The sequence below is a fragment of the Larimichthys crocea genome, chromosome XII, assembly GCF_000972845.2.
Source record: "Larimichthys crocea isolate SSNF chromosome XII, L_crocea_2.0, whole genome shotgun sequence".
NCBI classification, from domain to species: domain Eukaryota; kingdom Metazoa; phylum Chordata; class Actinopteri; family Sciaenidae; genus Larimichthys; species Larimichthys crocea.
Genome location: NC_040022.1, coordinates 23,756,219 through 23,783,418, shown reverse-complemented (window position 1 = coordinate 23,783,418; position 27,200 = coordinate 23,756,219). Strand labels below are relative to the sequence as shown.

General features: G+C 44.7%; 1 protein-coding gene across 2 annotated transcripts; it reads right to left on the bottom strand.

Annotated features, from left to right (window-relative positions):
* Nucleotides 1–3,400: 3,400 nt before the first annotated feature.
* glis2b (GLIS family zinc finger 2b) lies at nucleotides 3,401–26,902 on the bottom strand. 2 transcript variants are annotated; one of them, XM_019258047.2, is made up of 7 exons: nucleotides 25,669–26,902; nucleotides 8,251–8,452; nucleotides 7,851–7,981; nucleotides 6,240–6,395; nucleotides 5,974–6,107; nucleotides 5,756–5,874; nucleotides 3,401–5,659 (listed from the first exon to the last, which is right to left on the bottom strand). In XM_019258047.2, exons 2-7 carry the CDS (start codon nucleotides 8,426–8,428, stop codon nucleotides 4,920–4,922), a joined length of 1,458 nt encoding a protein of 485 aa, XP_019113592.1. In that variant the 5' UTR covers nucleotides 8,429–8,452; nucleotides 25,669–26,902; the 3' UTR covers nucleotides 3,401–4,919. The 2 variants fall into 2 exon arrangements, with proteins under 2 accessions (XP_019113592.1, XP_019113590.1); XM_019258045.2 differs by having other exon boundaries at nucleotides 25,664–26,901.
* Between the last annotated feature and the right edge of the window lie 298 nt (nucleotides 26,903–27,200).

Sequence of the window (27,200 nt, the reverse complement as noted above, 5' to 3'; positions counted from 1 at the left end):
AAATTGCTTCTGAAGGCTATGCCATCGGTGTATGAAGGTGTACAAAAGGTTAGCTCCTAAAACTGATGAGCAGTTGGCACCTAATGCCGTCAGTGTGTGAATGGGTAAATGAGATATGTAGCGTAAAAGCGCTTTGAGTGGTCGGAAGACAAGGCATTTTTCTTTTTATAGTGGGATGTGAAATGTTTATATGGTTTGCAATGATCTAAATCCACACAGAAATCCTTTCATTTAGTATATTTGTTCAGCTACAGGGATTTGTATATCTAAAAAGCTGAACGCAGTGAGTGAAACTGCAGCCTGTTGAATGTTAATTAGGGTAATATGATTGTTTTTATTCAGGATGTGTGTGTGATGGCAGCATCAAGTGTGCATTAAGGGGATGAATCACCATTTACCCATAATTTCTTGATCATGTATGTGCACATTTCCATAATATGCCATTTTATTGTATATTTGAAACAGAAATGAATACACAAGTTGTATCAAATACAACTTTATTAAACATTTTTCTTTTCATTGACATTATTATCAATATCGTAATAAAATTCCTCTAAAACAGGAGAACACCGCTATGTTGTACCAATTGGAGACTTTTACAACTCTAAAATTCTGCATGTTCAACCACAGAACATGATGCCAGGAAAAAATATATTTTCATATAATCATTTTTTTTCATATAGTGTATAACTTCTATATTTTACCTATAATAAAAAGGCACTTGGAAAAATTAAAATACTGACATAATATCTCACAAATGTGCAAAAAACATAACTTGGAACAGGCCTTGTATGGCCTTAGTCTTATCATTAACCCTTTGTGCAACACTGTGGCACTTCAGTCAATGGCACCCCTTTACAATGACACTGAACTAGCTAGCTAACATAAATTTTGTGCCCTGGATTTCAGTTCCACTTTTCATAGCATTAAGTGAGGGTTACTTTCAAATCTCCAGGAGCAAGTACCGCTTTTATAATTAAAAAAACAAAAAAACATAACAATAAGACTTTAAATTCAGATATTTTAGCAACTGAGGATGCTTTTTACAATTATTCTTGGTTCCCAAAACAACTGATGAATTATGCTCTAGACCGAGAAAGGATGTGGCAGCATCCTGGTATCTACACACACTATGGGGGGGGAACAAAAATGCAGTTTATTACAGACTGAGCTCAAAGGATTAATGGATCATACAGCTTATTTAATATTGAAAAGTTGTGGACCCTGGGAGGATCCGTGTCATATTATTCAGCTTTCTGCCGCCGTGCTGAGTCTCTGTCCCTGGCTTCGACCTGCAGAGGAGAGACAGACTGACGGGGAGGAGGAGAGCCGCTGCATCTGTGGATTTCGCTGTTGCCACGGAAACCATGTCTAGCCTACTTAACACCTGTTTCTGATGACATCACACGCCACGACTGTCCACTCACAACGAGAGATTCTCGTCAATAGCCCAGTCTGGACCCAGAGACGGGCCACTGGTGTGTGGTGAGGAGGGGTGGGGTGTCTGAGATAATGATGACTAAGAATTACTGAGGCAGAAACACAGGTATGCCGTTCACTGCAGTGGATTCTCACAGTCCTGTGGGCGGCCCTGCACAGAGCTCGTCCTCAGACAGGGAGGGTTATATTTGTTTTTGTTTACTGTGAATGTGGCAGTTAGTTTGCCTGTTTTCTCCATCACTGGTTTAAAAAAAAAAAAAAAAAAGCGTTGTGGCCGGGAGGTGGAGGAGTTGTGCCTTTTGGGTTTCAGCTATAAAAAAAGAGAGAGCGAGAGAGAGAAAAAACCCAGAGGGCAGACAGAGTTCAGTGGCCTACTTTTCTGCAGGCTGGTATGCCTGTGAGTGCCTGCCACATTGGGCACAGCACAGCCAGTGACTTCAGAGCTGAGAGAGCCGTTAGCTGGGTAGGTGGCCAGATGGAGGGCGGCTGCAAAGCACAGCTATCCTCTGCCTCTTTCCCTCTGCTGGCACACAGCCTCTCCCCTCATCTCTCCCTGTCCATTCATTTATTCATTCAGTTCAGCCAATCCTATCTCCGCTTGCTCTCGCACTTCCCCAGTGCTGCTTGCCGTTTCACAGTCAGATATTATCTCTCTATGGTTTCCCTTCACTTGACGGCCAGAATAAAGAAAGCAGAGTTTCTATTTAAATGATTGTCAGTGCACTGATGTGATTGTCATGAAGGAATGTGATGTCATTTGGTCCACTTGTTACTCCCATTTAAAAAATCTCCCTCTTAGAGCAGTTGTGTTCAGCCTCAACCTCTAGTCATCATTTGTGGCCTTAGTTTTGGTCATATTGTATGTGAGTAGTTTCTCCTTGTTTCATTTTAAAGGTTTTGCAGCCTTTTTTTCACAAAAAACAAAACAAGATAAAGAGTTACTAAGAGTCTACAACTCTGTGAGGCTGTACTGAGGCACAGCGGTGAGCTAAGCACTAACATGCTCACAGTGACATATGCTCACAGTTTGGCAGGTAATATTTACCTCGTTCACCATCTTAGTTTAGCATATTATTATATTATTCTAATATTTGCTAATTAGTACTTTGTAACACAAAGTACAGCTGAGGCTGATGGGAATGTCAACAGTTTTGCAACCATGAGTGGTCAAATTAAACAAGAATGTCTGTACAAAATATCATTGAAATCCCTCCAATAATTACTAGATTTTCCTTGATGGTGGCACTATGAAAAGTGGTGATTACTACATTCAGTAGGTTTCACCCTCTGGGTGTCATATCTACACAAAGTAATAACAATAGTTTGTTATTTCAGTCAGGACAACTATCCATTGAGCTACGCCACCAGCTAAACTCCCAGGTTGGGAACCACTGCCCCTGGAGGACCACCCAAAGCTCTCGTCTTCTCCTCAACCCCTCAAAAGACTCGACATCCTCGACAGCAGAAAGCTGAGTGCGGAGCAGCCGTTGCAGAACACAAGAAGCAACTTCAACATCAGAAAAATGTCTCGTCTGAACAACAGCAAAAAAAAATCAAAACAAAACAAAAAAAAAGACAATATAAAACAGCAATAACTGATTATTTCTAAGACTGGGCGATGGAAGAGTAAAACCATCAACATAAGCCGATGGGGAGAGGAGAGATGGAGGAGTCTCTTGAGCGATTGGTTCTTGTGTTGTTGTGATGATCCTCTCCCGCTCCCCTACCTCTCCTCTGTGGAGACGGCAGTCAACATCATACATGCATTAGCACTGAGCAACACAAGCCTGGAAGGACCCCACAGCAAAACTGACCCCTTTGAACGAGAGCAAACTAGTTTTTAAAGAACCATGACATGGCAGTAACATTTCATAAAACATGTAAGGAATATAGTGTGTGGTAAGTGCATGTTGACTGCTAAATCGAACCATGAGAAAAGTTTTCCCAGAAGTCAAATGAGTCTTTTTTTGTCTTTTTTTTTTTTTGCCCCTTTGGACAGAGTAAAATGAGGCAGTTTGCAATAGTGTGGCTTCCTAGTCAGTCCAGCTGTATGTGGCACTGAGTGCATCACACCCCCCTCTGTGGCACAATACATGCATCCCTCTTTCCCCTTTTCAGGTATTTTTGGCACAGCATATGACTTGTTGAACCAGGGACAAAAACCGACAAGGCTAAGTTGGGCTTCAACTGGATGACCACCTGTTTTTCACAGCTGGTTTTGGTTCGGGTCACTTTTTAAAATACAAGACACTAGTGTTTATCACCACAGTGGCCCTTTCATACACAAACTGGCCGTGTTGATTCAATTACGGGAAAGCAGCTGGACAATCCAGAAGGAAAACAGTGTGACTCCTGTAAATGGCCAGGCGGGATGTTGTGCATCGTGTCCAACCAGAGGGGGGAGCCAGACACACCAGTGCCTTAAATTTCACTTGTAAAAAGAGGAAGTGATAATTGGTCATTGCCAGGTGATGTAACACCATTTGTCTGTGTCAAGTCCTCAGTTCGCTCTGTGCCCTAAAAGCCCCTAGTCTGCCCACCTGGCACACATTCTTGTTGGTCACCTTCCCCAAACCTGGGGATAGATTGTCAAAAGTGCTCTCACCCAGTTTATGTTTACACTGGGGGGAGCTGAGAGGTTAGCAGCAGTTTTGAGGTTTCAATACTATAATCCGTTGACACTATGAAGTGCTGCGTTTAATTGAACTGTCTCAGAGCTGAATCTGCAGCTTTTTCCTGCACAAATCCAAGACAGTTTGAGTTCACTTGCTTTGGTATGGCAAGCCTGTCTGAATCATATTAATCACAGCAGCCTGTGAAAAACAGGTCATAACTTTAAAATCAACTGTGGAGAATCGTCCTATTACGTGCACGTTTGCCTAACTGCGAGTGCGTCATTCAGTTTCATGGTGTATCTATCTCACTGCTAAGCTGGAGGCACACTGTCGATGAAGTACAGTCATATAAATATGTATCAATGAATCAGGACTTTTGTAAGAACACAGAGCACTAAGACTGTCACTTTTATGGTCCCTGTCCACAGAAACAGCAAACAGGAATGAATAAAGTATAAAATAAGAGAGAGCGAAGAGGAGCCCATTGTCGGGCCTTGTGATAGAAATACAGAGCCATGCGTGGTCCTGAACAGATTTCTTAGGCCCCAGGTTTAATTTCCCATCAATACAAGAGGCTTGCGTTGTATACTTTATTGTGAGGTGTAGTGTTATCTATTGTTGCTGATTGAGGATTGATGAGTTTTGTTTCACTTCAAACCTCTCTCTGAAATGAATTGCCTGGATTTGATTGTGCGAGCCAATCCCTATCACCTTTGACCGCCCGTACCCTCACCCTCCCATCCCAACCCCCTGAGCTCTTCTGGAATGTGTCTATATGTATATGTGTGTGTGTGTGTGTGTGTGTGTGTGTGTGTGTGTGTGTGTGTGTGTGTGTGTGTGTGTGTGTGTGTGTGTATGTGTATATCAGTTGACCACAGCTGGCTTGAGCACCACAGTGCCTGGGGGGATGACCACCCAGGACAAGGGATCATGAGACCCTCCTGTGGAGAGGTTCAGGACCCCCCCAGTCACCTCATTCTTGACCTCCTCACCCCGTCCCTTCTTGGCCTGCTGGCTTTGGGCCCTGCGCTCAGACGAGGCCCCCAGCATGGGCACCATTGGCAGGCCCAAGGCCGAGGAGGGAAACGCTGAGGAGAGCAAAGAGGACTTGGCCAGGCCCAGTGGGGAGCCGTTGAAGGACAAGATGGGTCCCATGCTGCCTGGAGGTGAATTGGGGCAACCCAGTGTGCTGAGGTCCAGGGGCCGAGGACTGAGAGGGGACAGAGGCAGGGCACCACCGAGACCCTGCAGAGCATGGCCTCCCAGGAGAGCAGCCGCTGCCCCTGGGATGATAATGTGGGCTGCACTCACATAGGACATCTCTGAATCCTTCCCCACTTCACTTGCAAGCCCTCCACTTTGACTCCCTTTCAGCATGGAGCCTACCCCACTAGCTGGCGAACCATGCTCCTGAGCCACGAAATGGCCGTGGGCCTTGATGTGCTTTCGGAGAGAGCTTGGGTCTGTGTAGCGCTTCAGACAGCCCACCATCTTGCAGTAGTAGGGCTTGTCCACATAGTGCGTGCGTGTGTGCTTGAAGCGGTCGCTGGAGTTGGAGTAGCGCTTGTTGCAGCCCTCGTAAGGACAAATGTAGGGCTTTTCACCTGTATTGATGAGAAATGATCCGTATGTTGAAAATTCATTCATTGAGAAGTAAAATCCTAATCATAATATTAGAGCAAACACATATTTGTGCTGACCTGTGTGTGACCGGTTGTGTATCTTGAGGTTCTCCAGACGTGAGAAGCTCTTGTTGCAGGTGGGACAGCGGTGGGGTTTCTCGTTAGTGTGAGTGCGGATGTGGATGAGCATCTTGTACCTGCAGCCACACAGAAACAAATTCATTATAGCAGCTTCCTCCTGAATTCTCCCCTCATATGTAAACATAATAAATTATCCAAGTGTATGATTTTCTCACCGAGCATTGAAACCCCTCCCTTTGCGTGCACAACCCTCCCAGTGGCAGCAATACCCAGAATCCTTTTCAGGTTTGACATGGAAGTCATTGACATGATCCACTAGGTCTTGCAGGGAGTCAAAGAGCAGATGGCACTGGAGGGAAAACATTCATCATTTCATTAATTGTTGTGATGATGGAACTATTTTGATCTATTTGACTATTGGATCCTAGTTTGCTTGCAACCGGATCAAAACATGGGGTTTCCTTTACTTTCTGGGTCTTACCTTCTTCCAGCGGCATGCCAGTTGTTCATCCGCTGAGAGGTCAGGAGAGGCTCTCTTGTCACTCGTCTGGCCAATGAACATGGAGGATGGCAGGTGAAGTCCTGCCCCAGCTCCAATTGGCACAAAAAACTGAAAGGCCTGTGAGATGTGGGAATTCTGATAAACAAACAGAAAAAGAGATAGTAGAGCAACAGGGTTATCAGTCCACTGCACGCATGAGACCATGCACAAGTTTAACTTCAGTTCATCTCTGTTGTGATGTGGCCTGGAAAATAGCATAAAAAGAAACAAGGAATAAAATGGTAGGTGCATTTTTAGAAATAAAATAAAAACACTGTTCAAAATCATGACTGTCTAAAGGTCAGCAGTATAAGCTCAGCTGGATGCCGCAAACATACTTGATTGAGACAAAAGTCTTTATTTTTGTCAGTGGAGTAGAGAAGTGATGCTCTTCATCTTTCTCTTCAAAAATCCACTCCACTTCTTCTCTCTAGTCACCCGCTGTGTGCTACAAAACCTCCCTACATCCCTGAGCTCTGCATGAGAGCTGTAAGATTCACTGAACCTCAGCTAGGGCTCAAAGAGTTAACGCACCAACTCACACACACACACACACACACACATAATGAAACTGAAAGCAGAAAACAGAGAGAAGTCTTGATGGAAAGTGATTTTTAAAATAGGAGAGTCCAAGCTGTCTTGAGAGCGTACGGAGGCACAGAGAGACGGAATAAGGGTGCAAATGGATCACAGTCTCGTGGCTGTCTCATCGTCTTCAGCTATGTCAGAAATGTGTATGTGACAAATTTCATAAAATGAGACCAATCCCTCTATGCTGAGCGCTGCCTCTGCATGCAGAAATATGTGAGCTGCTTTGTGCAATGCTGTAGGGGAGAGAACATGTGAGTGTGAGCGTGTGCAGCTGTTCTTCTATTAGAAAAAAAAGGGGGGGGGGGTAAGATAGGTATAAGTTAAGTGTAGAGTGTGTGTTTAATAGTGCGGTTGGGGGCTATCCAGGATGTGGGGCGGCTGAATGGCCCCAGCCACCATGGTTCAATTCAATTGGGAGGGAATTGAATTATGCGGCGTGAGGTCTGCATGGCTGTACCTTGTCTTAAATCCGATTATACACACAGACGCATACACGCCATGCCAGTGGGGCCACTGAGTGCAACTCGTGCAGACAGAGGCACTTGTTGGGGACACAAGAGATGTTTGATAAGAGCTACCCCACCCCCACCCCCCACCTACACACACACACACACACACACACATATAGGACTCCCACCCCTTGCATAGCCTGATTCTCTTATGGATAGTGTGACACAACCTGATGTTGTCTCTGATTTGCTGACCCCAGCAGGCTGAGTCACTCTCCGCTGTAGACAGGAAAGTGTTTCACTCACTACTGCAGTGAAAGGCAGTGTTCTTTTTTTCTTTTTTTTCCAACAACTCGGTGATGAACAAAGAAGGATGAGAAAACAGGAGGAGATAAGGAGAAATACTGAAATAATCGAGGTATTAAAAAAGTATTGGTGAGAAAATTAGAAGTGGAGCACCTGTACTGGTGTGTGTGTGTGTGTGTGTGTGTTTAAGCGCAGTCGTACTCACCCCTGAGGGGACGTAGTTGCCATTGGGCATTTCTGGAGAATTGGGGGTGTGGCGGGAGGAGGGAGACATGCTCAGGTCCACTGCTGGCGGGGTGGGGGTGTCTGTTCGATCATGAGGGACCACCTGCACACCTGAGAAAACAAGCACACACCTGTTAAGATGATTTCACTCTGTCCCATTTGCTCTAGGGATGGAAATGTTTCTCACTCACTCAGTCCACACTTTGGATTTAAATATTTAAATTATTGGACAGATTGCACTGGAATTTTCTACAGATATTTATGGTCCCCAGAGAATGAATCCTAATCAATCCTGTGACATTGTGAGCATGCTGGATTCATCATTTAGCTCAGCCACCAAAACCTGCCTGAAGACTCTTAAGCGCTTTGTTGTTACCCACCTGTGTGCGGAGATGCTGGGGAGGCAGGCTCTATGACTGCAGTGCCATCATCTGCCATGCGGAGCTGACGAGCTCGTTTGGGGTGCAGCGGAGAGAGAGGGGGCGAGCGCGCCCCTTTGTCCCTCCCATTGATCCGCCTTGGGAGCTTCAGGTCCAGAGGCTCATCCAGGGATAGCATGGTCACAACCCGCTGACCTCCCACCTGCACAAACAGACGCAGAGGGGAAGAGTTAAGTCGAGTGGGGCCAATGAAGAACAGCTTGGTTTTCATATTACCACGCGTACAATGAAATGCTGCATTCCAGCGTGCAACAGCGACAGACTGCAGACTCTCACACCTGCAGCAGTTCCCACGTGAATTCTGTTGAAAGTGTCTCAAATTCCACAATCCCACTAGGGAAGAAATACTTTAAAATAATGGTAAACTGGCCACAATCGTAAACTGAAACACTAACTAAGCCAAAGAAAAATAAACACTCTCACACACACATGTAGAGATCTGAGTGACCCCCTCCTCTTTTTCCACAATGACCTTTACACACTCTTTCTGTGGAATGTCTACAATCCAATCCAGATGGTCAACCTCACCACCAGCCCTGCTTCATCCCACCCCCTCGGCCCATCACTGGCCCTTGCACCCTGTCACATCACCCCCCCGCGCCCCCGACCCCCACTGTGTGCACCTTCAGACCCCATGGACCTTTGAGAACCACCGGCAACCCCCTAGGCCTTCAAGTCCAGCTGCACCTACCTCCTCCCTCCTTTAAATACACTGACCTCTGGACCCAGCCTGAGGGTTGTGGGCAGGAAGCTTCATTTAGCTGTCATTTTGAGTTCCAGTTGTTGTCTTCCTCTGCCACTAGACTGACCCAGCATTACCGTGTGGTACCATGTGAAGAATTTAGCAAATACCTAGATGAACCCTGTTAGTCAAGTTTGAGGCATCGAAGAAATGATCATGTAAATGTAAATAAATACTGAATCTATTCTTCATCCAGCATGTACTGTCTCTGCTGGTTTATAGCCAAGCCCTCCATTCAACACAATGTGTTAATGTTCACTGCTCCTTCTCGCCAGGCTCACACACGCACACACGCACACATCTCCTCAAAGCATTTCCCATCTACACACATACACGCACACTTGCAGGGATGCCCTATATTCCGGCTGAATCTCATGTAGAACAGCTCCCAGCGTGCATGTTGAGTGTACACCCTACATAGATGTGCACACATAGTCATAAACACACAAGTAATTAATCAAACTGTAATTTCAACAAATTCACCCTTCCTCCCTCTCCCTAGCACACATGCTGACACACACTCAGAAGCCATGGTTGGTAGTGAATAGTGGGCTTTGAGAGCGACTGGCTAGGGGCCACATGAGAAGCCCTTGTGTCTGGGAGGCACGGAGCAGAGAGGTCACCAGGTTCACCAGCCCAACGAGGGATGGCCACCAGCTCACACACACACACACACAGACACACAGCCAGAGGGGATGGGAGGGGGGTGTACAGACTCAATCAGCCATAGATAAGAGGATGATGATACACACATGTACTGCTATAAACATCATGAACATTCTGCATGAACATGCACACAGAGCGGCATTATGGCATTATCAGTGAGGTCTTTCTGTGCTGATGCATATACTGTATACACACACTCATGTTTCTCACGTGCACATAAAGAAATATTTTAAGACAAATAATCTTTGGTTTTTATCTGATTATAGACCACGCTGACAAGCACATGACCCACAGGCCCATCTTGTTGGCCAGGTTAGAATGACTTAACACTGAAATGTCATAAAACACTGTTTACCAGAACTACTTGGCAGAAGACATTTCCAACAAGCTGCAGTTGGTCACTACCCAATCAAACCACTTCCTATATTAGTTAGATTTGACTACATATATTTTATGTTGCTTTCATCTTGGTTGTTTTTCAACATAGAGCTAGCATTTAGTATAGGTAAGTAAAAGAAAAGGACATCACAGTATTGTAGGATATACCCAAGTAGTAACCTCCATGGCTGTAAGGTGAAGCCAAAAATTGCAGTTCCTCGAATGGCCACTTGAGGCTGACTACAGAATGAGTCAATCTCCATAAGTCCCCATGTTAAAATGTTTACAGCCTGGTACAAAAAACAGTTTTGGTTACTATAGCTCAATTCCCCGTTCATGACAACTGTACTGAGGTTGAATTTGTATATAACTCAACAGTTCAAATGATCTTATTGAGTGTGGTCACTCTGATTGGCTTCTTTGAGCACCCAGGCGTCACTCAGCCTGCCTCAGGGAGACAGCACAGGCAGGACTACCAAGATGACAGTGGCCAGAGCCACCACACCCCTATGGTGAAACCTATGGATGACATCAGAGATACGACGTCCATGTTTTATACTGTCTATGATTATACCTTGACACACACACTTAATGGATTTTTTTCATTGAGTTAAACCCAGGTCAGTTATGTAATGATCAAGGAGGAGTACTACTGTTAGTTGCCCTAATGATCATTTTAGCCATTGAGAGTTTGTTATGTGGTTATGGCAAACACTGTCATTAGCTGTGAAAATAAACATGTCTACATCTGAGCGGATATGATCCTCATTTAAAATGAGCTGCGGTTAATACCACATCTTTCCTTCTCTCTTTCTCTTTCCTCTGGACTGGCTGGGTATGACTAATTTACTGTAACTCCTACCACATAGGCTGCCAAGAGTTTTGGCTTCATTGTTTGGCTAAAATAGCACAACATCATTCGTCATCCACTTTAACTGAGTAAAAGCCCTTACCCTGAGGCACAGACCAGGAATCAGCTTAACCTTTCTACAAATCCTACTCTCATCTACTGTGGGGACAAACAGAAAACTGGCCTCCCATCAGTGCTATAATCCATGCTATAAAACTCAATGAGAAACAGATATGGAACTTTTGGATCCACATAACTGTGTGATATAAATCAATTTGGCACCACTGTGAGACCAGCAAAGAGACACTAAAGCGGTCTCCACACACAAAAACTCTTCTCAGGGCTACTCCACTTGTACCCCATTACTACACTTCCATAATGAATTATATAGCTCATCTTTCCAATTAACCAAGCAGGCCACCATAGCTATAACTCAAACAACAGCGAGCACTGATAAAATATGTCCTTTACTCAGAAGATATAAAGTATTGTCATTAATTCCAGTATTTGTGTTAATGTGTCAAGTGTAATTATTTCAGTTGTTTCCAATGCAGTGAACTTGTTTACAGCATTTTATTTATGAGGTATTTATGAGGTTACATTACCAAGATTGATTAATCTACTAGTCAAGTTAAAACATTTTATCAAGTAGTCATTGGCCTCACTTCTGAGGCAAAAAATGCTCCCAAAAGATCAAAATAATACTGGACAAGAGTAAAATGACACCACTTCATAGAGGCTGTTGACAAATCAAAAGAGCAAAAAGTACATTTCAAGGTTTTGTTCGGAGAGTCTAAATTGGGGAACTTAAAAAAAGGTTAAATGAGGAATTAGACTTGAAGCCACTCAAGATTATATTTGCTCTCCAACACCAGGAATGTATTAGGAACTAATGGAAATTTTGTTCATATTCATTAGTTAGTTAGTTCATTAGTTATTCTAATAACTATAAGTGCTGAAGTGAATTTGAGTATAAAAAATAGTTGTGTTGCCTAATGTTGAAAATGAGCATTTAACCATTTTTCCAATTAATGGATTATAATGAAAGATTGAAAAACTGATTGAAATATAATATGTTTTGTATTTATGGTCATTTATAGTCAACTGTCAATTTCTATAGAAATATTTTTGTCTAGGAAGGGGATGTTGATAATGTTTTGTATACACAGTATCTATGATGATTCACTGGACTGATCCAACTAATTGCATATGAGGAAAAGTGGAAATGGACACATCCTCATGAAGTAATAATCCCCCGTTGAGGGATTAATAAAGTATCTCTAAATTACTCAATAAAGCACGGTGCACTGAAGAAGAGATGTGTGTTCTGATGGTCGCACAATGGTCTACACAGCTCACCGTGTGTGAACTTTTTGCAGAGAAACAGAAATGACAAACAGATGAAATTCATTTGCAATTCTCTTAAACTTCTGAGAAACTCAGCAGGTCATAAGATATCTACAATACCCACTTCACCCAAGGCAGCTCCTACCACACTAATGTGTTCCCAGTGGAGTCAGCTATTGCAGCTCCTGAGTGAATCAGTCCCCACTGCTGGATTTCACCTCAGCCCACCCTCATGATTATTTCTTGGTGGAGAAATAGTAGACTGGCTGGGAAGTGACTCACAGTATGTGGATTTTGGCCCAAAGTTACGGGATCTCGACTACATCCTCCAAACAGCCACAGTCACTGAGAGGGGCTTTGTGAGAAATGTGAGACAAAGAGAAAGGGCGCCTGAGAGAAAGAGCGATATAGAGAAGGAAGGAGCATGGTGTCATTTGAGTGTGCATGTCTGCGTGATATGCGAGCGTGTGTGTAAAGCTCAGTGGCGGATGGCTGTGAAGTTTGTGGAAGGGGTGTTGGCTGGCCCCCATGCAGACTTTCTTGCTCAGCCGTGGGGTCGACAGTCTCTCTGAAAGACGGCATTGTCCCCTCTCTGGGCCTTCTCTCTCTAGCAGAGTAAACACAGGCTACAGCAGCTGAACGGGGGAGAGAGAGGAGAGGAGAGGAGAGGATAGGAGAGGAGGGATGACCGAAGGGGCCACAGTGAGGATATACGAGGGTGAGGATGAAGGAGGGAGGAAGAGTAAAGCTGAAAGAGAGGTTTGTGTGTGCCTCTGGTCACCTATTCCCCTGCATAACCCCTTCCCACCCGAGTCCCACATCCACCCCACTGCATTAGGACACCACCCGTCCCTTTGATGAGCCATGGGTGAGTGGGTGTGTCCGGGGGGTGAACATGGGTCGAGGTTTGGGGGTGTGGGAGTTGGCTGATGGGTGAGAGGGCGTAGGGGGGCATCAGGTCAAAAGGAGGGCTATGCTATTCAACACCTCTATGCTTCGAGGCTTGGCTCACACAGTTCAGCGCTGACCCTTAACCCAGCTCTGACTGACTGATCTTTCACCTGATCCAATCTGAGGAGGATCGGTTCAGTCAGCACGACCTAATGGTGCAGAAATCAGAGCCAACGAAAAGCTTTAGAAAATATCCAAACAGTGCAGTATAAGATGATTATGTTACAGGGTATAAAATCAGATTGTGTAATATTGTTTTCTGTGAGGGTTTCAGAGAGTGAGAGAGTGTGTGTGTGTGTGTGTGTGTGTGTGTGTGTGCGCAAGTTTTGTGCAACCCCCTCTGAGGTTGGCTGTAACTTAACCTGCCTCCTGCTGTGACCCTGGGAGGTGGTCTGTAGGAGGTAAGCCATCTCTCCCCGGGGCTCTTTGCTCTCTCTTTTTCACTCTCACACACAAACACACAGAATGCAGAGAGAGAGCGAGACAGAGAGAACGTGGTGGAAACTTCTAGCAACTGATGGTATTGCTGAAGGGCTTTAAGGTGCAGCAAAACAACTATGCTTGGATAAAAACACACTCGCGTTGAAGTAGAAATTCCTGCAAAACTTGTTGTAATACAAATTATTCTTTTTAGGCTGTGAATATCTTGGGTGATGCCCAATCATCACCAAACTCTGTGCTTGTGTGAGGTGTGTATCATCACTTTCAGACCAACACAGTGGACACGTGACTTGTGACCACAGACTTTTGTTTGTAGTCTATCTTGTGTTACCTAACCTGGCCTCATGACCCTTTAATCAATTAGGTTGAGCAGATATAGACCATCAACAAATGAAATGGCCAGGCAAATATTATTAGACCATTTGAAGAAGAAGGGAAATTTCTTTTTTCACTCAGTTTTTCATACATTTTAACCCGAAATACAAACACACACACATTTATGTACACATGTAAGTGTGGAGAGAGATGGTGGGGTGATCCAGAACCTCCATGTTTCTACAGTAGGCCAGAGTGAACAAACCAACCAGGGCCTTGTCTATTTTTTGTGCGTTTTGTAGCCACCACAGGTTTTCATTAGGAAGGAGAGGGTGAGGTGAAATGGTTGCAATTTGCAACTCCACTACTAAATGCTGCTAAATCCTACCAGTAGTTATGTATGTAGTATGTTTATGTTCAAAAATGAATATCAGACAGTATGATTTACTAAGATCTTATCAGTATCAGTATCAGTATCAGTCCAAGGGGGTTATTATTACAGGGTTATTAAAATTTTACTCCACTTGTATGTAGCCTGTTCAGTGATTAGTCCTTCTTGATTATAGAGACAAACTTGATTCAAAGCAATTTTCAAAAGTTGAAAAAACAAATAAATAAAAGAAAATACCCCCAAAATACATCTCTGCCCTGTTAAATCTCCAACATTGCAGTGGCAACATTTAATGACCTGAAGGTAAACAACTCTGTTTAGTAAACTTGTTTCCATTAGGTTTTGTAATTCTGTGGTTGAGCAGTGATGTGGAAAGAGTTGCAGTTGCAGCATCGGCCATGTTTAGACTTGCTGGTTTTTTAGTCCACCAGGTGGGATGTACAGGGTCAAAGGTGACTTATTGAGGCGGGGTGTGAACTGTGACCCCTGACATTTGGGTTTTACATTTGTAAAACTGGGGCCAGTGAGGAATAAACAACTTGGCAAGTTTCAAGCAGGTCTATGCACACAGTACTCTGAATAATTCGATTTAAGTGATCAAAGCAGTTGCATATATCAAAGTGAAGCGATTCTCATTTCTAATTTTCCTCAGTAGCCAGATTTACACACGGATTCATATCAAAGTCAGATGAGATTAGTCAGAGAAGGATGTAAAGCAGCACACATTAGCACTGAAAAAGACAATTAGTCTAAGGTGAGATGTGTTAATATTAAATTATTAGTATGCTTGACGCTGATTTGAGGACACAAGAAAACAGGCCCAAAAATGGTCACTCCTTTACTCCCACTTCTGTCATTGCTGACGTTTCTTGAGGTAATAGCCGGGAGTGACCCCACCTCCACCGAGCTACGCCCTCCACCCCTCAGCCGTGATGGATCACTCAACACACAAACACACACAGCTGAGACATTTTTTTCCCCCTTGCCTCTGTCCTCCTCAGCTAGCCGCCTCCTCAGACAGGAAACCTCAGTTTCCACTCCTCCTCCTCTGGGCCTCTCATTCCCTCTTTCTCTCTCTCTCTGTCTCTCTCTTAATCCCTCTAAATTAATGATAAATTAATGTAATGTAAGTTTCAGTCACTTCTCGTACTCTCAGTCTAAACTCCTCTCCTTCCCTTTCCCCCTGTTGCAAAAAGCACACGGGAAGGCACATGAGACAGGAGCGAAAAGAGTGAGTAAAGGAAGGAAGGAAAGGAAAAAAGGGATAGATGGACTGAAGGAGGGAGAGAGTGCAACAGGAAGCTTCTCAGCGAGCTACCGATGGCCTCCAGCCAGAGCGTTCAGACACTGAAGAATTCCAGGCAAAGGGCAGGCAGAGAGGGAAGGTGCCAGGAGGGAGGGATGGAGGCACAGAACGAGGAGGGCGGGGCGCATTTGCGGTTTGTTGTCAAAGGGAACTGCTACATGAGAAAGGAAGAGAGATATTGCTTAGTGCGATATCTCTCTGTGGTTGAACATTAACGTTCAAACTTTGGTGTGAAAATTACCTCCAAGATTTGCAAAAGCCACTGCTGTATATTTTTGGTTATGAATGCAAGTACACAGTTTAGTGAATGGGAATTTGAAGCTGTGCTGCGATCTTCAGGAATTAAAGGTTAATTAAAATATTAGAAATGTGATGCCATGCAACAATTAATCAATTCACTTACAGTATTAGTTAACTGACATTGTTTAAGTCACATTTCAAGCAAAAATACCAAACACGGTGTAACACATACATTTTTAAAAAAACTATTTTCTGATGTTTTATGAACCAAGAGGTCACATTAATTGATCATGAATATTAATTATTAATTGCAGATCTACATGCAATGATTTAGGAATTAATTAAAGTGTACTAAAATAATCATTAGCTGTACAACTGCATATACAACATATGAGGAAGTTACAGAGCTGGAAAACAAAGCATGCATTCTAAACCTACAGGATGTATTACATTGTACAGTTGTGCAAAAAAAAATAACTTTTTGGTTTATAACGATTTTGGTCAAAGGCAGAATTTAACATTAGAGGGAGATTGTGAGTGGTACATAATCCTAATTTGGGAGAAAACACTCTGCAACCAGACTCTGCATCTTAGTAGGATCCGGTTTGACCTGACAACAAAACAGCAATTCCATTTAGTCTGCCGTATAGTGAGATTAGGCCACGGACGATCTATAAACAGCCATCTGACTGAGATTTCACATTGTGTCAGAAAGCCTTATGGACAGCTAAACCCTGGATAATCACACGACACAGTGACCTGACTTGACTCTTGGTGGGGATGGACGAGTGTAAGGGTGACTGATGAATTGCAAGCAAAGCATGCATGAAATCACATTTAAAAATAAGAATTTGACTCCATCCTTAAACAAATCTTCGTGCATTAGAAAATCTGTTCAGGAATAAAAGCAATCGTCAAAACTATTTTGACAGGACAAATAAAAAGAGAAGAGGCAGGTATAAGGGGAGAGAGAGTAGCTACGCATTGGCATAAAGCTAGGAAACTTCTCCCAAGCCACAGTCAATTTATTTCTTCCTAGTGACTGCGATATGACAGCCCACATGTAGCAACATGTGTTTTGAGTCACTGGTTAGTTTTTCTCCCACCTACTCTAATTCAAAATCAGATGGGTCCACTAAGTTTTTAATCAACTAAAATTGTTTTAATCTATACTTTAGTATCAGGACAGCAATCAGCAGTAAACAGATAATCCTCCTGGGGACGATGACTCATAGTGTTTAAGCAGTAAACCTACCCAACACTAATACTCAAGGCACTTCGCACAATGGTACTGTAGGCTTTGAAGAGTGGTGAGTAATCTTACAATAACGTGGGGCATTTCACAACACAGCAGTTTCATAGTGCAGCAAAGGGCGGCATGAACCAATGAACACAGCAGGAGGCCTACCTCCATCCGTGAGAAGAGTAAAAGAATGTACTTGTCTCTGCACTCAAGAGATTTGATTGACATCCCCACCCTGGCTTACTTTGACCTCCCACTAACTCTGCTGAGTCTCTCTGCCTCCTACAGTCTATCGAATGCATCCCCTCCAAACTCTCACTCCTCCTCTCCTCTGTATTTCCACATAAACAAAAACCTCTATTCCCTCTCGCCTTCCTCAGGGTACCCATCGTCTGTCATCACTATCTCCTCTTCCTCTCCCTCATCGACCACTCTAACATCTCTCTCTCTCTCTCTCTTTTTTTTCTCTCAACTGTTCTGCCCCCCTTTTTCAGTCCATTCCTGTGGCCTCTCCCCACAGGCAGTGATGCAATCCTCCGACTCCTGCGCGCAATCACAGGGTCTGGAGTCGACTCGCCAGCCAAGCAGGGGCGTCACCACACCACACTCAGTAGGAAAGCAACAGGAGAGGAAAGAAGAGAGGTGGGGGGAAGAAAGAAAAGGAGAAATGAAGCCAATGAGAGAGGGAAGAAAAACAGTCTGAGGCTGTCAGAGCTGGTCGTGGGTGATGGAGGAAAAAGTACAGCGATAAAACTTAGGAACTCTGTTTTACAGTTTGTGCAACAAAGCTTGGGGTAAACATGTTTTTTTTGTTTCATGTTCATGTGGTGAGGAGTGTGGGGGTTATTTTGAGTCTATTGTTAAGTCTTAAAGGTACTGGAGAAACCTTTGAATTTGAATTTGATTCTGGAGGATCAAACAGCACGTCCCATGTCCTCTCATCAGCCCACTAACCAGCTGTGTCCATTTTGCTAGGGTTGCTGGATAGGGTCTGTGTTTCGGAAGTGATGGTTCTTTGCTACTCCCACACTAAATGCTGTCATTCCAGCTGACTCACACCAACATTAGAATTATCCTAACAGCTAGACTGGCAGTATGAAATTCAAATAATATTTGTGCATACATAACCAGATATGGGATTTAAACACTATCTCTGGAGGTCTATACTTTTCTAAACAACATCTTCCTTTTCTCCATCTTTCCTCGCTGGGGCAGGGCAGATAATGGATATGCAGTGGTATACTAAACTCTGTTCACTGTAGGGGATGCATGCAAACAAAGAGTGATCTTATCAAACACGGTGCACTAATGCATGGATGGAAAATAGGTTATAGCACTTTAAGGGGCCAATTTTAAAGCTGAAACCTTGTGATGGTTATGTGCAAACGTGCATGCATGCACACACACACACCGGCCCTGGTTTGCCAGCTTTGTAGAGGCAGACCTCCCCTAAAGGCAGCAGAAACGAGCACAAGGTCAGGTTAGGAATGCAAAACACTGGCACCTGCCTAAATCTTTAAAATACCAGGTTCTCTTAGCACACACACACAAAAACAAAAGGCCACTGGCAGCCACTCCCTAAAACTAAGGGCAGGGTTTAAGCCTTTAAGAGAACTCCAGACCAAAATTAAGCACACAGGTGTGCACCCCGTTACCTGGGCTTTTATTAAAGTATATCCACCATGTAAAACCACGACAGCTTCGAGCTCCTTTCAAAACATAACTGAATGTACAAAGCAGCTGCGGTTGAACTCAACAGGAGATGTCTGTTATATTCCCTCACTGGTGAAAACCCAGCACCAATTCTAAGCCACTGGGTAGGAGGGAATGGGAGGAGGTCCAGAAATCCCTCTCTTTCTTTCTCTCCCCACTCTCTCCCACACAGTTAACTGCAAGCTGAGGGCAGATTAATAGGGGTGACATGCGTATGGAAACTGTGGTACGATAAGCAACAGACCCGGCATATATTTCAGCACCAGTTGCTGAGCCAATGTGGTCTCTCCTCCCAATGACAACTTCAAGGATCAGAGAAAGAGGTATGGAGGCATACAGTACATACACGCTCACTGTACAGCCCCCATATGTACAGCCATACAGACTTGCATACGTGTACACACATACACACACACAAGTACGCAGCATGCTGGCTGTGTGTTGTGGAGTTCAGACCAGTTCAGAGTGCTATGGTACCGCTCCAGCTTTGGGAGGGGTGCGCCTGTCTCACAGTCATTTCCTGGACGGGAATATTATGGCACCACACGCATGAGAAACAAACCCCTTTCGCCTTTGCACACTGACCCCAGCCACTTTCATTCGCTTGCAACTCAATAAGCCAACAGCACAGAGTGAACTCCCTGGGAAGCAAGTCTCCTCATTCAATAGCCATGGTAATATGATCCCAACAACAGCTTTATGCAACACGGCCTCCGGGAGGCCGGGGGCAAGGCAAGGGTGGTGGGTGCTCTCTTTATCGCTGTGTGGGGTGTGTCGAGGCCTATCAGACACGTCCAAGATGTTGTAACTTCTCTACTTCTTCACCGCAGAATTCCTAAACGGGCCACTCCCTGTCCCGGGAGAGAGAGCTGAGTGACACCTGTGCACCAGCCATGCTGCACAGGGGCACACAGAGCCAGATGTTCTCTTGACAGCTAGTGAGCAAACATGTGTTTGTTAGCATCTGGGTCTATATGTGTGTTTATGTACAGAGAGGAGGGACAGGGCAAGGGCTCTGCTTCCAAAACCAAAACATATTGAAAGGGGAAGAAAACAGGAAGAGGGAGAAATACAAAACAGCAGAGAGCAATTAGCAGACAGTGACGTGATGCTTGTGTGTGTGTGTGTGTGTGTGTGTGTGTGTGTGTGTGTGCGTGTGTGTGTGTGTGTGTGTTTGTTGCAGGGGCAAACACCCACTGCAGGGCGATCAAGGAGCTCTTGCTTCTTTAAATTTGGGTGTGCCCCCCATACTGTCTGCTATACCTCCATTTGAGCCCTTCTGCCTCCCTCGCCAGTGATCTCACATACATGTACACACAAAGCTTGTGTTGTCTTTCCCTTATGAGGCTGTGCCAAGTTAACGGCAGCTCAATGTTCTCCTTCCGCACGTTGACCGCCTGTTTTTTTGGAGTAACCCTCCATCCCGTGCTCCCTCCCACCATGGCTGGCAATAAGACAAGGTCAATATGACAGTCTTTTCTCTCGTCTCTTTTCCTCCCTCCCTCTCCTTTTCTCTCTGTAGTCCTGTGTTCTAGCTCAACTAAGTGACAGACTCCACCCTACAGCTTTTATCTTTTGCGGCTTCATCCAAGAGAGAGAGAGAGAGAGAAACAGAAAAAAGAGAGCAGAGAGACAGATGCAAAGGGACAGATGGAGGGCGACTGAGATGGCGACAGACAGAGTTGAGCATAATGCTGTAAAATGGAGTAGCACTAAACTCTTGATTGAAATTTGTTGGCACATCCAACGTGTACGATCTGTTGGAAAAGGCGCTTCAGAAAGATCTGGAGCTGATTCCTTTTTTTTTTTATGTGGTGAAACACAATGAACAGCAAGGGTTGGTAAATGTACCATAGATGAACACAATCATACAGTATATCGGCAGCCTTGGAAAGACTGAACCTGAGAGAGGAACTCAATTAGTGTTGAAGGTCATGCTCTTACACACTCTTCTGTCCAGAATCAATACTGACATTTTGAATCAATTAAGAAATACCTCCGCTCACTGTGACTGACGGCATAATTTACTGAAACCTGAGCAAACAAGGAGCAAGGACGTTTAATCGTGTGATCTGTAATCGACACAGTGAAAGAGACTGAGGCTGTGTTCAGATAGTGACTAGTCATTATTCCAAGACAGCCACTGAAAGTCAATTATTACAACTTTAAGTAACCAAATAAAAACAGTGAGGGTATTTCACAGAAGCATCTATGGTCAGAATATGTCTTTATTTCACCAAACCTCAAACTTAAGACATTCCCAAATTACATAAGTCTCCCTCATAAGAAAAAACACAGCGACGCTACATATGAATTGAATTAGTGCTGGCAACATCTCCACAACACCACAGAGAAGGTAAACACTTACAGGCCAAACTTTTTTTTCTCCCTCTCTCTCTCTCTCTCTCTCTCTCTCTCTCTCTCTCTCTCTTTTACTGCATGTATAAGATGGAGAATGTCTTATATAATGTAAGCGTCACTTATGAATCTAGGGGCTCATGGAAAGTGGGAGACGAAAGCACGAGGGAGGGACGAAGGGTAAGAGGGAACAGAAACGGGAGGTTAGAAGTGAGGAGGAGATGGAGTCCCAGGGAGTCGGGGATGGAGGGGAAGAGGGAGGGAGGAGGAGGGGGTGAAGGGGGCAAAGTCTGGAAGCTAGCTGACAGGACTGGATATGCCCAGACAGGGAGCCAGGCCCAGGCCCAGACTTGAGAGCCTTATTTGAGTCTCAGAAATGCCTCACCCGTTTTCTCCCTCATTCCCTTCTTTTAAAAAAAAAACAAACAAAAAAAACACCACCAGTCCCTCTCCCCCATCTCTCACTTCCCAGCATGTTATTCCTCACCCGTACTTACACGCAGAGCTCCTCTTGTCCGACTCCTCCCTTTCTTTTCTCTTCAAACAAGCAAACACACACACACATACATACCTCAGTCATACTGAACTGCTGTAGTGCTATTGAGGTTATACTAGAGAATCCAGGGTGTGGGCCAAGCAAGTAAATAATAATACAAACCAGCTGTGTCTCCACTTAAACTGCATTGCTGTGAGCGTATTACTGTACAACTCAAAGCCCCCAGATATCTAAAAGGTTCCAGCAAGAGCCTGGTTTACAATCGACTTTAAGTGAGTATGTTAGTGGAAACTAACCCAAAATTGACTTTAAACAGGTTTTCATCTATTCCCTCCACCCTTTCTCTGACATTTCCTTTACATTGTTGTTATTCTTTCAAAAAGTCTTGGCGTTACTCCTTTATTCTTACTTAAACTTTTCCTCATCAAGTGTGCCCTGCCCCAGACATGGTCTGCGTATTGTCTGAAGGGCTCTGCAAGCTGAAATTCTCTCACGATAAAAACACAGAGGAGCGAGTGCAGAGGGAGCATTAAAGAGAATGAGAAGAGGTAGGGTGGGGTAGCTGGAGTGAGGCACTCGGTTGTCTGTGTTTATTTTGGAAATGCAGGCCTGCAGACTTGCAGCAGAGGAACTGACCCCTAAACTTCACCATGGCAGATCCTCGCAGAAAGAGCAAGAGTCCTGTGCTCATTTGGGACGTCCCACACAGGTGATTTTAAAGAAAGGTAGACCATATATTCCACCAAGGGGGCATTTTAACCCACCCTGAGGACCCAGGAATGGTCTGTTCCAGGAGGAAACAGTGAGGCTGTGAGGTGATTAGTGGTTACAGTTTAACTGGAGAAAAATGCACGGTCCATGAGCCCAGCCAGCCAGGGAGTAAAGTGGTATGCACTGGTTTTCTTTTAGTTTGCAAGTTGGTGTGAGTCAAACTCGGTATATCCGTTTTGTCTATTCTGAATGCATGGGTCCAGAAGTCTGGCCTTCACCCCACACAGCCACATCACACTGTAGTCACCTCCACTGATGCACACATGGTGATGATTAGTGATAAAATACTGCACAGAACTGAACTGTAACAATATGAAAACTGAGTCATTTGCTGTCAATATCGAGTTTAACTTAAGTTCAGCCATTGAATCAGCTCTTTTCCTATTGAGACTTGTATGACTCACTTTGATGTCTTCAGCCTTGTGACTGCAAAATAACTGAGATTTTGTAAGGCTTTATTTTAGTATTTACATGAACATTGTAACACATTACAGTGTTCAATGGTCTGGCCTACAAATAAATATAATTTCCTATGGAATTTTTAAAGACTTCTTCATCTGACTGTGGATACCATGCCATACACCATATCCTCTCTCCAGCTTGTTTCACTGAAGGGACACATGGGGGCACTTTATCAGGCTACATCATGTATCACCACTGACATTTTAAACTGAATCAAAGGTCAAGAACTGGGATGTGCAACTCCATTCGACATGACATAACCTAATGTCATATTTCATCTGTTGAGCATCCTAATGGATGAATTACAATGTTGTCTGATTAGAAATCTGAACAGCATTCTTTGCTAAAGCACAATCGTGTAACCATAGGACATATCTGTCGTGAGAATCTAAAACAAAGGCTCTTATCTCAGTGAAGATAAATGAAAGTGTGTATCAGGTGCCTTTTTTTCCCTGCGTGCTGCCTCGTTCAATGACCACTAAATCCTTCCTCCCCCGTTGCTGAGTTGCCTTTCAGCTTTCCCAGCAGCTATGGAACCCCACTGTGATATCAATTCAAACACTCATGTTGGCTGCCTCAGTGTAGTTTGTAGTTTGTCTACTTACACAATGTAAGAATCGACGGAACATGCTTCTCTTTATATCAGATGCGGTACACTTTTATTAGCCTGGTTTAAGGCATTAAGTACAAGTGCACTGTGGGTTCCCACCATTGCTTTACCACATGCTTTGTGGCGGTGCTCTGACGCAGGAATATGTCATTAGGTTCCACCTTTTCCACCATAAAGCAGCTGCTTTTCCCTCTCACCGTTTAGGACCTCAGGGGTATGATGTCACGCAGTTGTGGTGTGGGACAAAATCTCAAGGCACAGGAAAATTGGGGAGGTGACAACCACACCCGTGATTTGATTTCAGAGACTGGCATGATGGAAAGCCTTCATGCTATATCGTCTTGCGTACTAATTGCAGCAGATGCAGCAAGTCAGTGTCAAACTCGGACCAAAACTTTGTGCAAGCTGTTGCTCCCAGCAGCTGTCCAAGTATCTACATCTGGCCAAGCATGCAGTCAGGACAAGAAAATGTACAGCAAAAAAAAAAATGCTGCCTACACAAACACATCCTGTACATGTGGAATACCTCCACAGGGATGCACAGCTGGACCCCAGCAGATATCTGGTGGTGGAGCTGAGTGCCTGCCTGTGGTCACTGCCATGTAAGAGAGAATAACCAGTATGCCAGTGGTGATGGACGCCTCTCCGTCTGGCCCTGGTCTTTCCCCTCAGATGGATGCTATGGTTGACCCGCGGCTGAACTGATCATCAGCTGATTGGATAAACAGTGCGGGGAGCAGGCTGTGGATGTGTGGAGCACCTGTGCTCACAGTTCAGACAGGGGTTATGGATTAAATAGCAGGGGCCTGGAAGAGGGAGGGAGACGAGAGAGTCAAAGTCCTCCCTCTGCACAAAGCCTGCACGGCCTCTTTCACTGCTCCTCTTCCCCACATACTTTGAGAGAGGTCCAGTGGGCGCAGAGCCAGACCTCCTCCAGTCTCATATGATATCTGTGTGACAGTTTCTCTCATGCGCCCACACGTTATATATTGTTCACCTTGGAAATATACAGACATCCTCTGATACGAACTACAACTGAAGCCCCCTGAGTGTGCCTCGATCTGCATTGTGGCCTAATGCTTTTTAATGATCAGGCCTTATTCCACTCCAGCACAGGGATTGTTAGGTCCGCCTTGGCAGGGCTCTGCTCTTTCCTCTGGCATCTTCTGAAACAATGGGCCCATGGGAGGCAGCCAATGGGGAGAAGGTCCATCCCAAACCCAGTCCCAGTGCGCACACAATTAGGCTTAGGGACAGTGGAATTGCTTAATTGGAGGAAAATAGCTCTTTATCTAGGCCTCTTTGCCTGTGCTCATCCTTGCCCCCTGCATTACTGGCCTCAACTAACTTAGAACTGGTCAAAACAAAAATGAAAAATGGCAAAGAGGTTACCAGTTCCTACAATTACTTCTATGTGAACCACACTGCGATGGGTATATGGAAATGTTGTGCCAAGAAGCACAGACAAGGGTAAATACAGAAAAAAAAACTTAATAAAAAATGTATTGCATGTAAATTTTCGTGGGTGTTAACCTCATGTAGTGGTGACAGTTTAGCCACCTTTGTATTTACAGATACATCACTTGTTTAAGTGACTGTCAGCAGTCTGTAGACGTTGAACTCTTTATCAGATGTTGTGACAGAGAGCTCAGTACGAGCCTGCATCTTGCACAACAGCTGGCTGGGCTGTGATGTTCAACCCTATATAGGACAGGATTTGTGATACTGCTCTAAAAATGTCTCTGGGGGGTTGAGGAGAGAGGGTATGCTACTTTAACGGAGGGTTGCAAGGTCGCTTCCATGTTGAAAGAGGCACTGACACAATGTCCGCGTAAATGGCACACACGCCGGAAAAAGCACGTCCGCCACGACCGGCCTTGAATATGACAGTGTGGGGAGTCCAGGCTGCAGGATATGGGCGCACCGCTGGAGAGTCTCTGAAAATAGGTCACTACCCTGTTTGAACTCAATTTTTCACATTGTAAGCGGTGCACTCGTGTCCAACGTGGACGCACACAACAGCAGACATAATACACAGGACTGGCATGCAAGATAGGTTCGCTCCTGGCTTACCTTACAGGGAAAATTCCGTGGATATGGCCGAGATATCTCCGACTTGGCCCCCCTCTCTTCCCGGTGCAAACTTCGCACGCAAAGTCCTATAGCTGAAGCGGCGTCGGTGTCAAATGACTCCTCGTCAATTTGTCGCTTTTTCTTCGGTACAAACGCGATACAGAGCTGAAACGTCTTGAAAAGATATTACTATGTGTCTGGAGAGGCGGTCCGTTCCCAGACCATTGTCAGGATTATTTCTAAGCATGGAAAAATCAAACATAAACCCAAACGCAGCGTATGTGACAGCTGGTTGTTTAAATTCAAACTAATCTATGGGATGACAGCCCGGTCTGTTGCCACTGGATGATATATTGTGCATGTTATCATGCCACTGGAAACCCGTCAAAAAGTGTAAACACCCAGATCCGTAGCCTGAACTGTTCCTGCTGAGGAAAAAACGAAGACCACTGGTTCTGTTGTGCATCAAAAACGCAAAGGTGATTTCTTCCTAAATTCAAAGCGCATCGCTTAATGGCAACGCTGGTCAAGCGGGGGTTTCCTATGGGTGGTCGTGGTTCTCCTGGCAGGGTGGGAGGGCAGTTCAGACCAGAGGGATGGCACGAAGTGGTGGGTAGGGTAGATAGGGCGGGTTGGCGACGGGGTGTGGGGTAGAGGGGGAGGATCGTCTCCTTCTTCTTCGGTGCTTTTCCAGATGCTGAGGAGGGGCGGTTTGCTCTTTTCTTTTTCTCGCAGTTATCCCCGTGACTCTTCTGCCCTTTTCCCCCCTCTGAGCACTCGAGGACACGCCGAGCGTTGATGGTAGTCTCCCCCACGACCGTCTGAAGCGCACAGACAGCCGCCCGGAGCCCAGCCAGCCCGTCAGGACCAGCTCAGAGTCTGCCAGCTCAGCGCATGCTTACTGCTCCGCCCATCCACCATGGGCAGTCCCCGGCTCCTCTCCAAACTCTCTCTCTCTCTCTCTCTCTCTCTCTCTCTCTCTCTCTCTCCTCATGGCTATCTCTGCGCCTAAGCTCCCCTCCATCAACAGGCCTTCATGAAGGTTGAATGTTTTCTTCTCCAGTTTTGGACACATATCTGTTCTCATGTTGGCCACGGCCTCTGCCTCACCATAAAAACAGTGAAAACATTGTCTGAAAAGTTCTGACTTCCACAGCCAATGATTTTTATTATAATACTACTATATTTCCATTCCTATAAAACAATACAATCAAAACAACACAGACTGGAAGACAGAATTGTTATGACAAAACGAGACAAACCAAAAAAATCAAAATCCAAGTGAAATTACTGAAATAAAATGAAGCCTACTGCATTTTTACCTTTACTTGCACCATTTACACAGTTTCCTGTTATACCTGTGGTCTATGTGCACGTTGTCAGGTGGAGGGAAGATGAATCTTCTTGATCTTTGGGGACAGGGGACTGGGTGTAGAGCATCAGGTAAGTGATGGTCCAGATATTTGAATAAGAATAGCAATGCACATTGTAAAATACACTATGATTGGATAGTTATCTATGTGAACCACTATGAGAT

Excerpts from the sequence above, each read along its gene's own strand:
- glis2b (XM_019258047.2), bottom strand. The coding sequence starts at position 8,428 with ATGCTATCCCTGGATGAGCCTCTGGACCTGAAGCTCCCAAGGCGGATC. Across the intron at positions 6,396-7,850 it reads GCAACTACGTCCCCTCAGGG|AATTCCCACATCTCACAGGC; the intron begins GTGAGTACGACT and ends TTTGTTTATCAG. Across the intron at positions 5,875-5,973 it reads GGGAGGGGTTTCAATGCTCG|GTACAAGATGCTCATCCACA; the intron begins GTGAGAAAATCA and ends GTGTGGCTGCAG.